Source organism: Mustelus asterias, chromosome 27, assembly GCF_964213995.1.
Source record: "Mustelus asterias chromosome 27, sMusAst1.hap1.1, whole genome shotgun sequence".
NCBI lineage: Eukaryota > Metazoa > Chordata > Chondrichthyes > Carcharhiniformes > Triakidae > Mustelus > Mustelus asterias.
In genome coordinates this window covers 24726595-24742760 of record NC_135827.1, presented here as the reverse complement: position 1 = coordinate 24742760, position 16166 = coordinate 24726595, and the positions used below count along the sequence as shown (strand labels likewise).

General features: G+C 42.9%; 1 protein-coding gene across 1 annotated transcript in view; it reads right to left on the bottom strand.

Annotated features, from left to right (window-relative positions):
• LOC144479873 (A disintegrin and metalloproteinase with thrombospondin motifs 15-like) overlaps positions 1-16166 on the bottom strand; it is a 56564-nt gene that overhangs the window by 26150 nt on the left and 14248 nt on the right. Inside the window, exon 3 of the mRNA XM_078198901.1 lies at positions 2133-2265. Within this exon, the coding sequence (XP_078055027.1) occupies positions 2133-2265 (133 nt within the window). The remainder of the gene's footprint in view (positions 1-2132; positions 2266-16166) is intronic.

The following is a 16166-nucleotide window of genomic DNA, read 5'->3' as shown; positions in this document are numbered from 1 at the left end:
TGCAGCAGGTTATTGTAAGGTAATGTCCTTCAAAACGTACACCCCTTCCTGGAACTGGCACACTACAGACTCATCAGGGGTGATTTTCATGTCAGAGAGAATGGCAAAGCAGGCAAAAAGTAGGGTGAGAATCATTTTTCCCGATTCTCCCTGGCAGGATTACATTTCCAGATTTTCCACGCCCCTCGCCGGTGACGTCACCAGGTTCACATCAACAAAGGGCAAGAACCTCAGTTTAATGTTTCTGAATACTTTCCAATCTAATTACCCAGCATCCCCCCCACGCTACTTCATCTCCCCCTCACTAGGTATTCAAACCTCACTGACGTGATGTCACAGCTATTTGAAGGCATGAATCAGTTGAGGGGATCTCCTGGGGGCCATATTTACCTTTGCCAAGGGGGAGTGCCAGCGGCGGGCTCTCTGGGGAGCCACATTTTGGAGGAAAGGGGTTCCAATTATGTGTAGTGGGGGCTGGGAGACCGCTGAGGCCATTGAGGGGGAAGCTTACAGGCAATGGGGTGAGGGCGGGGATGGAAAGCAGGCAGTAGTGTGGGGAACTTGCACGCATGGGGTGGAGTGGGTAGTGAGGGGGAAGTGTCAGCAACACTCCCACGGTAGGGTGCGGGGGCGGAGAAAGCCCGATGATTGTGTGGAGGGGTGCTGTGCGGAGGGGTGGTGGAGAGTCCCCGATGAGTGTGCGAGGTGGGCGGGGGGAACAAGCCCCACTACCTCTATGGTAGTGGTGGGGGGAGGGGATGAAACTTCAGCGCTGATCAGGGCGCCCTTTAAAGATGGCGCCCCGATCTGTATGGAGCCAACCTTACCGGCTCTATCAGACCCGCCCCGCCAGACTGATGGCGAAACCCCATCCACTCATTTTCTGTTCTCTGAATGCCTGGAAATCTGGACAAAAAACTGGGCTGTGCAACTGGAGAAATACACGCTAATTTACAAACAACTCAAGAACAGTTTCTTCCCTGCTGCCATCAGACTTTTGAATGGACCTACCTCGCATTAAGCTGATCTTTCTCTATGCCCTAGCTATGACTGTAACACTATATTCTGCACCCTCTCCTTTCCTTCTCAATGTACAGTATGCTTTGTCTGTATAGCGTGCCAGAAACAATACTTTTCACTGTATATTAGTACATGTGACATTAATAAATCAAATCAAATCAGTCAGAGCCTGACACTTTGAAAAAATATGGAAAAATTCTGCCCACCATCACTGAAATATGTGCGGATCCTACATTTGCCAACTGCGTTACCAATAATATTCAATGATCCACTTTTAATAGCAAAGATAATCAGTTTGCGCAACCCTCCCAACCAAAGTCATCAAGATATCTGTCTGAAAGGTTTGTCCAGAAGCCAACTTCTTCTGAAGGAAGGTTATTCAGCATGGTCACTTCACATGGTCATTGCGATATCACTTTTGTAACAGCCTCCACTCATTCAGCACAGCTGCAATAAAGATGTCATCTGGCACCTATCCAGGAACTTGAGGGAGTAGTGCCAACTGGAGTCTAACAGTGACTGTGTGTATTCACCAGATCTGGACTAATCAGCAAAATCTCAAAGACAATTTATTGTAATATCCAAGGGCAAATAGCTAGCAAGTAGAACTGTCTCTGAATTATCAATTCTCCCTTGTTTAGTTTCTTGATCGGAATATCTGTGCACACCAGTTACGAGACATAGTTTCTTAAACTTGGACTCATTTTCCTCCCAAGGTTTATTTCGGTTGAGGAAAATAATTGGATGAAGATAATATTTTGCTCGCATTGAAGAAAGTGCACAGCAGGTTTTCACGAATGTACTTAGTGATATTTTACCTGGATGGAATATCAGTCCAGGATATTGTTCTACATTGTACAGCATGCCAAGAATTAAAACAAAATCGGGTGAAAAATACAGAAAAGACTATTGTATATTGCCAATTAGTGCAATGTAATCTATACTCACATTAAGTTGATCTTTTCTCTACATCCTAGCGATGACTGTAACACTACGTCCTGCACTCTCTCATTTCCTTCTCTATGAATGGTATGCTTTGTGTGTATAGTGCACAAGAAACAATACTTTTCACTGTGTGCTAATACATGTCACAATAATAAATCAAATCAAACCTAGTTCGTGGGCAGTGGTAAAAGCTGATGGGAGTCCATCATCTTCAATGACAGAACAGCTCCGCTTTGGATCACACATCGTCCCCACATCTGCCATCCCCAATGTATCACAGGTCTGCGCACCGCACAAGTCCTAGAAATAAATAAAATATACACCCATCATAAAGCATGCTAGTAGTAGAAATCAGTGTGAGCGGCAAAAACTAACTGTCACACCATCAACTATTTAAAGTTCCACAGAACTGCATGTCTGTGAGGCAGTTGATAATAACATCCATTGGACAAACAAAGGTAAGTGCTCAGTGTAGCTGTGAAATTGCAAAACATCTCTAATTTAAGGTACAGCCCATCCAGGTTCTAAACTCTAAACAGCACAGTGGCACAGTGATTAGCACTGCTGCCTCACAGCGCCAGGGACCAAGATTCAATTCCAGCCTTGGGTGACTGTCTGTGTTCAGCTTGCACATTCTCCCCATGTCTGCGTTGGTTTCCTCTGCGTGCTCTGGTTGCCTCCAACAGTCCGAAGCTAATGGCCATGCTAAATTGCCCCTGAGTGTCAGGGGGATTGTGGGGTAAGCATAGAAGATAGGAGCAGGAGGAGGCCATTTGGCCCTTTGAGCCTGTTCTGCCATTCATCACGATCATGGCTCATTGTCCAACTCAATAGCCTAATCCTGTTTTTTTCCCCATAACCTTTGATCCCATTTGCCCCAAGTGCTATATCTAGCTGCTTCTTGAATACATTCAATTAAATATGTGGGGTAATGAGGATAGGGCCTGGGTGGGATTGTTGTTGGTGCAGGCTTGATGGGCCATAAGGCTGCCTTCTAGGGATTCTATTCTATTCTATTCGCATCTGGAAAGCTGGTTAAATCATTCAGTGCAAAGTTTATCATTGCCAATTGATTGCATCTGTCTGCATTTTACTGTAAATGTCACGACTGGGAGACCAGCCAGCATCTGGCAAGTTTTTGTTTTCAGAATTTTATTTCTTAATTTTGTTTTAAAAAAAATCACCAGGATATATATATATTTAATTCTTACTCCATTCTTAAAGTTACAAAGCCAAAGTGTGGACTGGACAAGCCCAAATCTATCTCCTTGCTTGCTCCAAAAAAACCAAATTCAATTAGAATCCAATTCAAGGTCCCCACAAGAGAAACATATAAGGTCCAGGCTGACACGATAAGGCATTGCACCCCATCCTGGCCTTGATCCAATGCTTTATCATTGCAAAAAGGTTGAGAAGGGATAGATATATTTACCAGCTAAATATGAAAAATGAGACTCTGGTCTTGTAGAGGCTGGTAGACTAGTTGCCAGGCAGCTGTGTGTAACTGTACAGGTTTATAGTGCTTACATGCAATGAGTGTAAAAATAAGATTGAGTGCATGCTGAAGAATTTAAAGTGTTTGTTTTAGTTTGTGGTAGCGAAAGAGGCCCCTCTTACCTTACCACACTAAAGTGAAAGTTACGTTTGAATTACTTTTCCTCTAAGATGTGTACACATAAAATCATTATTGTGTCCCTATCCGATTCAGTCCTGGAAGAAATTTATATTCTTCTCACATTCCAAAGTAACTGACAAGGGATCTCAGCCTTAAAGCTTGGAGAGAGCTTGGATCGTTCGTCAGTTCCCCTGTCAATTTCGGGAAGAATGCAGAATATATTTCATCCTCAGTAAACCTTACTCAGCCTTTTCTCCAACCTTGGACAGCGGGAGAAACATTTCCCACTATATTATCTCTTACTCTGGCTGCATTAAATATGTATTTTGTTGTAATGTGGTAGCCAGCACCCACGTCCCTCCTCATCCCCCCGACACCAGTCCTGTACCAAGTATGTTACTCAGGAGGGCCAACATTTCTGAAGAGATTACAGTTAGCAAAACACGTCAACTATTTTTAATTTATTTATGGGACATGGACATCGCTGGCTGGCCGGCAGCCCTAGTTGAGAGCCATTGCTGTGGCTCTGGAGTCGGCCAGACCAGGTAAGGATGACAGATTTCCTTCCCTAAAGGACATTAGTGAACCAGGTGGGTTTTCCCAACAATGATTTCATGGTCATCAGTAGATTCTTAATTCCAAATATGTTTTATTGAATTCAAATTCTACTATCTACCGTGGCAGGATACGAACCCAGGTCTCAGAACATGAGCTGAGTTTCTGGACTCATGGTCTCGCGATAATACCACTGGGCCATCACCTCCCCAATATTAGACCACAAGAGAACATTTTCCCCAGATCGACACCACCAATCCTTCAAAACATTTCAGACTGACGCCATGTTATATGGATAATGATTATGTCTTGTTATTAGCATTTCTTGAAAAATATGTTTTGTAGACCCAGTTTAAATAAAATGTCACTGTAATCCAGATACCATAAACTTATATACTCCTTTAAATTGTTCTGACAAATGTTTTATAACCATAGTCCCAGCACAGAGAAGATAGTAATACTAGAAGTGGCCAAAAATGCAACAAGATTTACCAGCTTAACAGTTTTCATCCCTGGTGATTTTTTTTTTTAACCACTACAGCACTGTAAGTGATTCTTTTCAATGTTTTGATTTAAAACAGCTGTAAATTAAGGGGGTAAAAATTCACATTCACAGCTGAATCATCAACTGGGATTAAGGCAATACAGAAGATGGATTACTGACACAAGGATCTGATAGCTTGTACATTGCTGATTGCTTATGTCTGTTTTAAAGCATCAACCACAGCATGCTCCACTCATCCCAGTGCTGTGCAGAGGGACATCAGGGCTGGTGAGTTAATCAACAAGCGGTATTAAGCCGAGCCCATGATAGGCCCCACTTTTTCTCCTCACAAGCACAGGTTTTGCTAATGTGGTATGTCACTTTCACAAAAGTAGTACTTCCTTGTTTTATAAGAGAGTAGTTTAATTTGTAAATTAAATGGCAAAACCTTCTGTTTTGCAGATTGTGTTTCTTTCTTGACACAAGATACAGTTAGGCTACATTGTCCGTTTAGGAGCTCATGAGAAAGATAAAACCTAAGCTGATGAAGGGTCCCACTTTCTTTTCTCTTTTCAGGTGCTGACTGACCTGGGGAAAATTTCCAGAATTTTTCCATTTTTATTTCAGATTTCCAGCAACAGTTTTCTCTCATAAAATCTGTGCTGCAAAATTAAAGATGAACTCTCACCTAATTTGTCATAGCTGTGATTTATCTCCTAGTGTGCAAATTTTTTTTTAAATTAAGGGAATGCGGGCATCACTGGCTAGGCTGGCATTTATTGCCCATCCCTAATTGCCCTTCAGAGGGTGGTGATGAGCTGCCTTCTTGAACCGCTGTAGTCCATATGGTGTAGATACACCCATGGCGCCATTAGGGAGAGAGTTGCTGGATTCTCACCCAGTGACAGTGAAGGAACGGTGATACGTCTTAAATCAGGATGGTGAGTGGCTTGGAGATGAATTTGCCGGGGATGGTGCTCCCATGCATCTGCTGCCTTTGACCTCCTTGATGGCAGAGGTCACAGATTTGGATGGTGCTGTTAAAGGAGCCTCGGCGAATTGCTTTCCTTTAGAGAACCGTGGGTAACATCAGAGGTGGCGCCGCTTGAGCTATCCTGAAAATGTTATGTGAAAGTCCAGGATTTTCTGATCCCACCAAAAGTCAATGGATTTTCTGGCTGGTTCTCCAAATTTTCTTGTTCCCGCCCATGACGGGTCTTGCCAGAGGCAGGATCAGAAAATCCTTTATATCCTCCAAGCATTTGTGTAAAGTGGTATTAAAAATACAAATGGTTTTCCCCATTGGGGATAGCAGCAGTAAGTATCAAACAACTTAAAATGAAACAAAAATAGCTGCTGCAATTGGATATCAGGAATTTATCATGGACCAGTGAAAGGTTCTGAGCTGCAGCAAAGTGCAGTGTTTTGATTTCAGTGTGTGAGGATATAATTGATTAGTTGAAAGCTGATGAGGTGCCTGAAAAGCAGATGTGGAAAAAGCAGATCCTGGTGCACCAATACTCAAGCTGGTGGGAAACAGGCCCATGAATGACCTTTGACATCAGGGAGCTCTGCAGGTGATTAATTAGACATATCCAATACTGAAACCATTTGTCACAGAACATAACATGCCCACAGAGACCAGTGAGAGTTAAAAGCAAATGAGCTAAAAGATAAGACTAGAAGATGGTGCGTGACTCCCCCTGCACTGTAGCTTTACGAGAATTTGAGATAATGTTGTTCTGTCCACTTAAAACAAATCCAAAAGCTCTCTGACTGGTTTCATGATCCCATTATATATGTGTTCACAAAGAATGTTAGCCAGAAATTTAACTCGTAAGTGGTAGAAGATGAATACCAGAAATTAGGGTCTTTACCAGTGGAAGTGTCTTTACCAGTGGAAGTGTCTTTACCAGTGGAAGTGTCTTTACCAGTGGAAGTGTCTTTACCAGTGGCAGTGGAGTCATTGGCGCATGTACGTTTTTGAGCTGTTTGCTATTATTCCTCTGACCTATCAGAAACACTCTTTGTGAACACAATGGCAAGATGTCAAATTCCTGAGATCCAAACTGATCCCACAATATATATTTTAAAAATCAGTTGTCCAGCTACAACGATACTATGTTGTGCCCGTTATATTTCCATTCAGATAAAAGGCACTTCAATATTGCGAAAACAAAACAATATATAGAGTCATAGACGTTTACAGCATGGAAACAGGTCCTTCGGCCCAACTTGTCCATGTTGCCCAGTTTTTACCACTAAGATAGTCCCAATTGCCCGCATTTGGCCCCTATCCCTCTATACCCATCTTACCCATGTAACTGTCTAAATGCTTTTTAAAAGACAAAATTGTACTCGCCTCTAATACTACCCCCAGCAGCTTGTTCCAGACACTCATCACCCTCTGAATGAAAAAATTGCCCCTCCAGACCCTTTTGTATCTCTCCCCTCTCACCTTAAAGCTATGCCCTCTAGTTGTAGACTCCCCTACCTTTGGGAGAAGAAAAGGAGAGAAACAAAGAGGCAGTGGAGACATTCAGAACAACTGGTGGATTTGTAGAAGAATAAAATTTATAAACATTTTAAATCATTCTCTAGAGAAATGATACTCTCTGGGATGTAAAGGCACCATGACCTCCGTAAGGAGAGAATTCGAGCCAATCCCTGGCACCTTGTCTGCTGCTGTTACTCGAATCTACCCTGCCCTATACCAAATATATCCATAATACAATCCTCAATAATGCTGGTATCAGTGCTGCTATGTACTATCCAAAAAGGGGTGTGAGTAGGCAGTGGTTGATTTACTATTTGTAGTGAAGTTATAGATCCAGTTGTTAAGGACACAATTACAATTAACTAATGGAGGTGATATTCCCCCAGGGCTAGAATAAATATTTATATAAAAGTTTGAATTCTTAACCCTTTTTCAGTTTCAGTTTCCCACTATTCTTAACTGCTACAAACACCAGACTTGGAAGAAATGATCAAATTGTATTTAGTTTAAGATAGAGCACCTGTTCAATCTCTGCTTATTCAAACCCATTGAAATCTCAGCCAGAAATGAACTGTTAAATAAAATTAAAGGCACTTTTAAATCAATGGGACGCTACCAAGGAGAATTTGGTTCCAGTTCAAGTTTTCGCTTAAGTAGTGAGGGTTCAAATTCCTTATAAACGGAGAATTTTTCTATGGTACGAGAAACTGAGCCCTGAACTGATCAAGCCGGTTAAATTCAGAGCAGCTCAGATTTCCACCTCGGATACGCGCCCATCACTGTGACCTGCAAGATATTAACCTGCTAGGAAATTTGATGCTTCCTTTGGCTTGCTTCCCAGATTCAGGTCTTGTTGCCTGTCATCAGAAACTTACACTGCTCGCATTAGCTACAGCGAATTTTCACCAAGGTGAATGAAATTTAAACCAGCAAATCAAAATTGTCAAACCAAATCTATTGCTGGGGTGCAATGTAATTTTGATAGTGACAATCCTTCAGATCTTCATAATAGATTATTGCCCCATCATTTTTTCTAATGGCACACAAAATATTATTGGGACATCATTTTATGTTGTGGGGGCTGCTTCCAGGGTCCTCACTGGGGCGGCACGGCGGCACAGTGGTCAGCACTGCTGCCTCACAGCGCCAAGGACCCGAGTTCGATTCCCGGCTTGGGTCACTGTCTGTGTGGAGTTTGCATGTTCTCCCCGTGTCTGCGTGGGGATGCTCCGGTTTCCTCCCACAGTCTTAAAGACGTGCTGGTTAGGTGGATTGACTCAAACAGGCGCTGGGGTGTGGCAACTGGGGGAATTTCACAGTAACTTTATTGCAGTGTTAATGTAAGCCTTACTTGTGGCTAATAAATTAACTCTTTATTTTATTCAATGGGATGACCACAATCCTACCCAGGTCCTATTCCCATAACCCCACATATTTACTCTGCTAATCCCCCTGACACTAGGGTTAATTTAGCAAGGTCAATCAATCTAATCCACACTTCTTTGGACTGTGGGAGGAAACCGGAGCACCCGGAGGAAACCCATGCAGACACGGGGAGAACGTTATTTATTTTATTTTTATTGCTCTTGAACAATGTAATTTAGGTAGTGTCAATAGTCATTCATTTCCTGTTGTAACAAGAGTTGACACAAATGCGCGCAAATGAACTTTGCTTGCACCATACACTGCTATTATATGGAAGTGAAGAAGCCCAGAGAGAAGGATGGACTCATTCTACCTATTTCAAAGTTGCTTCTGGGTGTGTGTCAATGAAATTCTGAAGATATCATCCGAAAGGCTTTTCACATAGAATCACCCTCACACATTTACAGAACATATTTGTTTGCATTTTATTGTCACAAATATATTTGGTGGCTTAATGTATTTGGCTCCAATGCAAACAGTTGATATGGTGATGCAGTGATTATGGTTCTTGACTAACAACCCAGCCTAATGAATAAAAATTCCATTCATGAACTCTTAAAATAAAAATTAACTTTTGCAATTGGATATCATTAGTCAACAATACGCAAATATTTGAAGGGTGTATGCAACTTTTTCCTTCAGATGTTTTTCCCGAACCTTTTCAAAGGTGTTGACACATTCGGGATATTACTCAGTAAGCAATGACAACCCTCTAGCAGCAGATGTAAGTGGCAATTCTTGACCACTGAATCCAGATGTTGAGTATCTGCAGATTACAGAGCCCTGCCCCTCGCTGATATCCAGTTATACGCGCTTCCCATTATAGCTAACTAAGTAACAGTGGGGGTTGGCCTTTCCTCCCCATCGACAAAGAGTGCTGAGCACTTTGGCTAATTCAACACAGACCCGGGAATGACCCGAGTTAGCTTTGATCTGTATGGATCAGTACCACCCTAGTGATGTGTTCCTCCATCATGTTAAGAAGTGAGCTTCAGCTGGATGCTTTGGATCAGTTTATAGCTAGGGGCACAATGGTTAGCACTGCTGCCTCACAGCGGCAGGGACCCGGGTTCAATTCCGGCCTCGGGTCACTGTCTATGTGGAGTTTGCACATTCTCCCCATGTCTGCGTAGGTTTCCTCCCACAGTCCAAAGATGTGTGGACTGGGTTGATTGGCCATGCTAAATTGACCCTAGTGTCAGGGGGATTAGCAGAGTAAATATGTGGGGTTCCAGGAATAGGACCTGAACAAAGAACAGTACAGTACAGCACAGGAAACAGGCCCTTCGGCCCTCCAAGCCTGTGCCGCTCATTGGTCCAACTAGACCATTCGTTTGTATCCCTCCATTCCCAGAATGCTCATGTGACTATCCAGGTAAGTCTTAAACGATGCCAGCGTGTCTGCCTCCACCACCCTACTTGGCAGCGCATTCCAGGCCCCCACCACTCTGTGTAAAAAATGTCCCTCTGATATCTGAGTTATACCTCGCCCCCTCACCTTGAGCCCATGCCCCCTCGTGATCGTCACCTCCAACCTGGGAAAAAGCTTCCCACTGTTCACCCTATCTATACCCTTCATTATTTTGTACACCTCTATTAGGTCTCCCCTCATTCTCCGTCTTTCCAGGGAGAACAAGCCCAGTTTACCCAATCTCCCCTCATAGGTAAGACCCTCCATACCAGGCAACATCCTGGTAAACCTTCTCTGCACTCTCTCTAAAGCCTCCACGTCCTTCTGGTAGTGCGGCGACCAGAACTGGACACAGTACTCCAAATGTGGCCTAACCAGCGTTCTATACAGCTGCAACATCAGACTCCAGCTTTTATACTCTATACCCCGTCCTATAAAGGCAAGCATACCATATGCCTTCTTCACCACCTTCTCCACCTGTGCTGCCACCTTCAAGGATTTGTGGACTTGCACACCTAGGTCCCTCTGTGTTTCTATACTCTTGATGGCTGTGCCATTTATTGTATAACTCCCCCCTACATTAGTTCTTCCAAAATGCATCACTTCGCATTTATCTTGTTTAAATTCCATCTGCCATTTCTCCGCCCAATTTTCCAGCCTATCTATATCCTGCTGTATTGTCCGACAATGTTCATCGCTATCCTCATAGCTAAGACTCTAAGACACCTGGGTGGGATTGTGGTCAGTGCAGACTCGATGGGCCGAATGGTCTCCTTCTGCACTGTAGGGATTCTATGATTCTATTAGCCTGTTCTGGAGCCACAGGTCTTCAGCACTACAGCCAGAATGCTGTTGGGGCCCCACAGTATTTGCTGTATCGAATGCACTTAGTCATTTCTTGATATCATATGGAGTGAATCGAATTGGCTGAAGATTGATACCTGTGGTGTTGGGGACGTCAGGAGCCCCCTAACTCATTTATCATTGTGCAATTAGTCTGTTTTGATAATCATTGCTGGCCATCAGACATTTATCCCAAATTTCATGTACGTATTTGTTCATATAACAGCCTCCAAAATCCAAAAGTTATTCATTGTTTAAAGCACTTTGAAAGATTCAGACATTTGGCCTGAAGTTGTGCTATTTAAACATAAATTATTTCTTTTTCGATCATTCCAACATTTGTGAGCAAACGAGAGAGAAAAACAGGGAGCGAGAGAGGCAGAGGCAGAAGTAAACATAGGCACAAAGACATCTCCTTCTTATTGGCAAAGCTACACTAAATACCTTACTATCACAATTTTATTCCCATATATGGTGCTAGAATCTTATCTGTAGCTGCTGTCTATACTAAGGAGACACAGAGCATCCAAGGGATGAATTACAATCGTGCAGTGAGGCACTGTATTTGCTTCTTGTGAAGGCTGGTGTTTGAACCAGGGCTACATGCTAAAACCCATCTGCTATCGCCTTCTCATTCCAATCACTGACCATGATTAGATCAGGCCATTTTTTTCAGATAACTGCTTTTATCTCTTTGGGTGGATGGCTGACAAGACTACAAACTAAATTTTCTGTGAACTTTGGGCTATAAAAGTCAGTTACTGTTCTTTAAGATATTTAATATATCAAAATATTCCTAAACGATCCACAATTTAGCAAAGAATTCATTTCATACAGGAAGAAACATACCTCCTGATTAAACTTAGATAAAAAGTTACAATTCACTGCATCCACTCAACTCATGATATCCCCTGTGTCAAGTATTTTGATCTGATCGATTTGATAAATTCTTTCATTATGTTTAAACGGCAAAGTTCTGTCTGACAAACAAAACGATACACATAAACCTATGAAGAGAGAGAATTTGGTATGATTTTGACCAAATGTGATTAAACAAAATTTGCAATGTACAAAATTCTTAGAAGGTTTAACAGGGGTCATGCTGGGAGGCTGTTTCCCCTGACTAGAAAGTCTAGACCTGGAGGTCACAGTCTCAGGAGAAAGGTGGCACAGTGGTTAGCACTGCTGCCACACAGTGCCAGGGGCCAGGGTTCAATTCCAGCCTTGGGTGACTGTCTGTATGGAGTTTGCACTTTCTTCCCATGTCTGCTTGGGTCTCCTCCAGGTGCTCTGGTTTCCTCCCACACGCTCCAAAGATATGTGGGTCAGGTTGATTGGCCATGCTAAATTGCCTCTTAGTGTCAGGAAGATTAGCAGGGTAAATACGTGGGGTTATGGGGACAGGGGCTGGGTAGGATTGTTGTCAGTGCAGGCTCGATAGGCCGAATAGTTTATTTCTGCACTGTAAGGATTCTATCCTATGAAGGGCAACTGATGTTAAAGTTCGGATAAAAGCAAATTACTGCGGATGCTGGAATCTGAAACCAAAAGAGAAAATGCTGGAAAATCTCAGCAGGTCTGGCAGCATCTGTAAGGAAAGAAAAGAGCTGACGTTTCGAGTCCAGATGACCCTTGGTCAGAGCTTTGACAAAGGGTCGTCTGGACTCGAAACATCAGCTCTTTTCTCTCCTTACAGATGCTGCCAGACCTGCTGAGATTTTCCAGCATTTTCTCTTTTGATGTTAAAGTTCAGCTGTTATCTTATTAAATTGTCAAGCAGGTTCAAGGGGTCTTCTCCTCCTCCTATTTTATTTGTTCTTATGCTAAACAAGATGATTTCAACGTGTCCATGTAATGAGGCCCATTATGTTAAAGCCATGCAGTTTGCACTACACATCTTGCCAAAATTCTCCCACTGAATAACTGAACATAAAAACTTTAACTGGGCTGGAGAATTGAGGCCTAATATGCTAAAATACAATGGAGCCTCAGAGCGCTAAGCTGCAAGGTTATGCAGAGTTAATGCATGTTCTGGCAAAAATAGACAGAATGTTTGACTTAAAAATTTAACATTTAAGAGGATTGTAGGCAACCTGCTTTCATTTTATGAAGTTGAGCTGGACCAAGCAATTGCTTTTTTTTCATCCCAAAAACTTAAGAGTTACATTTAGTTGTCGGAGTCCAGTGAGCCGAGGGTACAATGCGAAACGTTGAGCTCAAAACTGCTCATTTTCGCTACTTTCAACATCATGCAAGTATCAAAGCAGTCGGCATTGTGTAATAGCACCAAAGGTCAACAGCCAGACTTTGTGGAACTGATTAAGTGGTTTTGGAGCATACTGTATGTCAATGTGATTTTGGAATATACTGTATGTCAAATGTGTATGAAAAAGATCCACAAACATTGCCTCCTGTTTTTTTTCACATCAGGCTGTGAAAGAAAGTCAGATCTTTAACATTACTGTATAAATAAGAATAAAGAAATATATAGTGGTTGTGTAAATTACAAAGGAGCATTTTCACCTCTTACATAATTTGCACACAAAAAGGATACAGCACTCAATGAACTGAGCATCAATTACAAATACATCATTTAGCGTCTTTGTTAAACTCAAATAGAATCCCAAGGAGCTGATGTTGAAAACATAACTGAAGTAACTCCTCAGAGGCTGGTGTCCATTTACCAGATTCCCTTTATTTATAAACTTATCTCCACTCCTAAGAGCGCTTCAGGAACAAAGTCAGAATCCGGAGTGTCCGTAGCCCTGACACTCCTCAATATATGTACACAGGTGAGACTCCCTGATCCAGCAGGTAATCATTACCTCAAACAGGGAGCTCATACTCCAAAAGGCCAACCTCACAGGCTTCACTGAGGTCATTACAGGAAGTTTCCAATATTGCAACAACAACATTTCATACTTACACAGCACCTTTAATGCAGAAAAACAACCCAAGGCACTTAAATCGGGTCAATTATCAAACAAACCTTTGACATCGAAATGCATGAGGTGATGTTGACAGATGACCAAAAGCTTGGTTAAATAAATAAGTTGAAGAACATCTCTTAAAAGAGGAATGAGAAGTGGTGAGGTTTAAATTCCAGAGCTTTGGGGTTTGGCGGCTAAAAGGCATGGCTGCCAATGAAAATGCTGAAGAAGCCCGAATTGGAGGAGTGCAGAGATCTTAGGGGATTCTAGGGCTGGAGGAGGTTAGAGAATGAGAAAGGGAAAGATCATAGAATCCCTACAGTGCAGAAGGAGGCCATTTGGCCCATCGAGTCAGCACCGACCACAATCCCACCCGGGCCCTATCCCCATAACGCCATGCATTTATCCTAGCTAGTCCCTCGGACACAAAGGGGCAATTTAGCATGGCCAATCCAGCTAACCCACACATCTTTGGACTGTGGGAGGAAACCAGAGCACCCAGAGGAAACCCAGGTAGACACAGGGAGAATGTGCAAACTCCACAGTGGTCCAAGCCGGGAATTGAACCCGGGTCCCTGGCGCTGTGAAGCAGTAGTACTAACCCCTGTGCCAACATACCGCATGAAGGGATTTGAAAACAAGGATGAGAATCTTAAAATTGAGGTGATACGTAACTGGGAGCCAATGTACGCCAATGAGCACAATGGTTGCCAGGACTTGATGTGAGTTAGGACATGTGCAGCAGAGCTTTATAAACATATTATGACGATAAATTTTTCCAAGAACTTCATTCATGAATGAAGTCATAAACTTTGATCCATTTGCAGGCTCATTAATACCAGAATAAAAATAAAATGGATTCAAAGTAAATGTATTTGGCAAGATTCTCTGGTCTCCCTTCAGGATTTTTCCCAGCGGTGGAAGGCAGTGTGCCATTCGCTCGTGCTGGAATCATCTACTCCCTGCACTGTCAATGGGAATTCCTAATGAATCCACCCCATGCTGCTGGAAAACCCACAGCGGGGGGCGGAGGGGGGGAGGGGAGAAGCCATCAAGAGTAGAGAATCCCACCAGTGTGAACGACCAGAGAATTCCAGCCAATATTATATATGTTTAATGAGCGCATTTAATTTACTAAGAATCACGAATTTTGAAGGAGCAGATTTCTACTGAAGTATAGGCAGCATTCCTCTGCAATGTAACGCCACCAAAATAATGGGTGGATTGGTCCCACAGTTGCTGATTGTGGGAAGATCCTATCACAGGATGGTTGTTGCATTTGCTTACAAAACAGTCACTTTACTTCAAAAATGACTATATGAAATGTTTCAGGATGCTGCAATGCTGTCACAAGTTACAATCATAAATAAATTCCTTCACTTCACAGCTAGAATCAGGTTAATTTGGAGATAAGTATATGTTAAATTTGCATCTCGATACAGTAAGTGTTTTGCTTCATCTATTACCATGATGCAATGAAATTTTGATAATGACAATTCATGATCTTCATGCAGGTTCAAATGGTTCATTTGCTTTTGTGAAGCTTTTTGTTCTTCTAATCTATTGAGATGACAAAACCAAGTTTGCAATTCCCACAATTGAGGGCAAAACACTTAAAAAGATTATCAAACTATAATATGCAAATATTTTGGGATACTTAAATATAGCTAAATACACGACTAGCTTAATGATTTGGAAAATCACTGTCATAACATTTGGATAGGATTGATACATGATTTGGGGGCGGCATGGTGGCACAGTGGTTAGCACTGCTGCCTCACAGCGCCAGGGATCCAGGCGAAGTTTGCACATTCTTTACGTGGCTGCGTGGGTTTCCTCCGGGTGCTCCGGTTTCCTCCTACAGTCCAAAGATGAGCGGGTTAGATGGACTGGCCATGCTAAATTGTCCCTTAGTGTCAGGGGGACTAGCTAGGGTAAATGCATGGGGTTATGGGGTAGGGCGTGGGTGGGATTGCGTTTGGTGCAGACTTGATGGGCCAAGTGGCCTCCTTCTGCACTGTAAGATTCTATGATTAAATGAATAATCTCATCGGTTTCAAGCCTATGTTTTCCATATTTTCTCCAATGTATAATCATTGAAGATCAGGTACAGCGACATCCCATTTTGAGGAGGTCTTGTGGCACAATGTGTCAGTAGCATTCCTGCCTCTGACCCAAAAGCTCTGGGTTTGAGTCCCACCCCAGGACTTGATGGCTAAGGAAGGTGTATTCATAATGTGGCCATCAGGTTAATCAACCTGTAAAATCCTTCCAACTTGCCAATGGCTGGCGGTAAGAGTGGGAGAGACTCCTGGTCAGCCATGCTTGATATAGAGTGTCTCCAGCCCCCCCCCCCACCCCCCCCCCCCCCCCCCCCCCCCCCCGCACCCCCCATCAAACTATAAGCCCCTGGTGACAGACTAGCGACTTGTTCCAGGTGA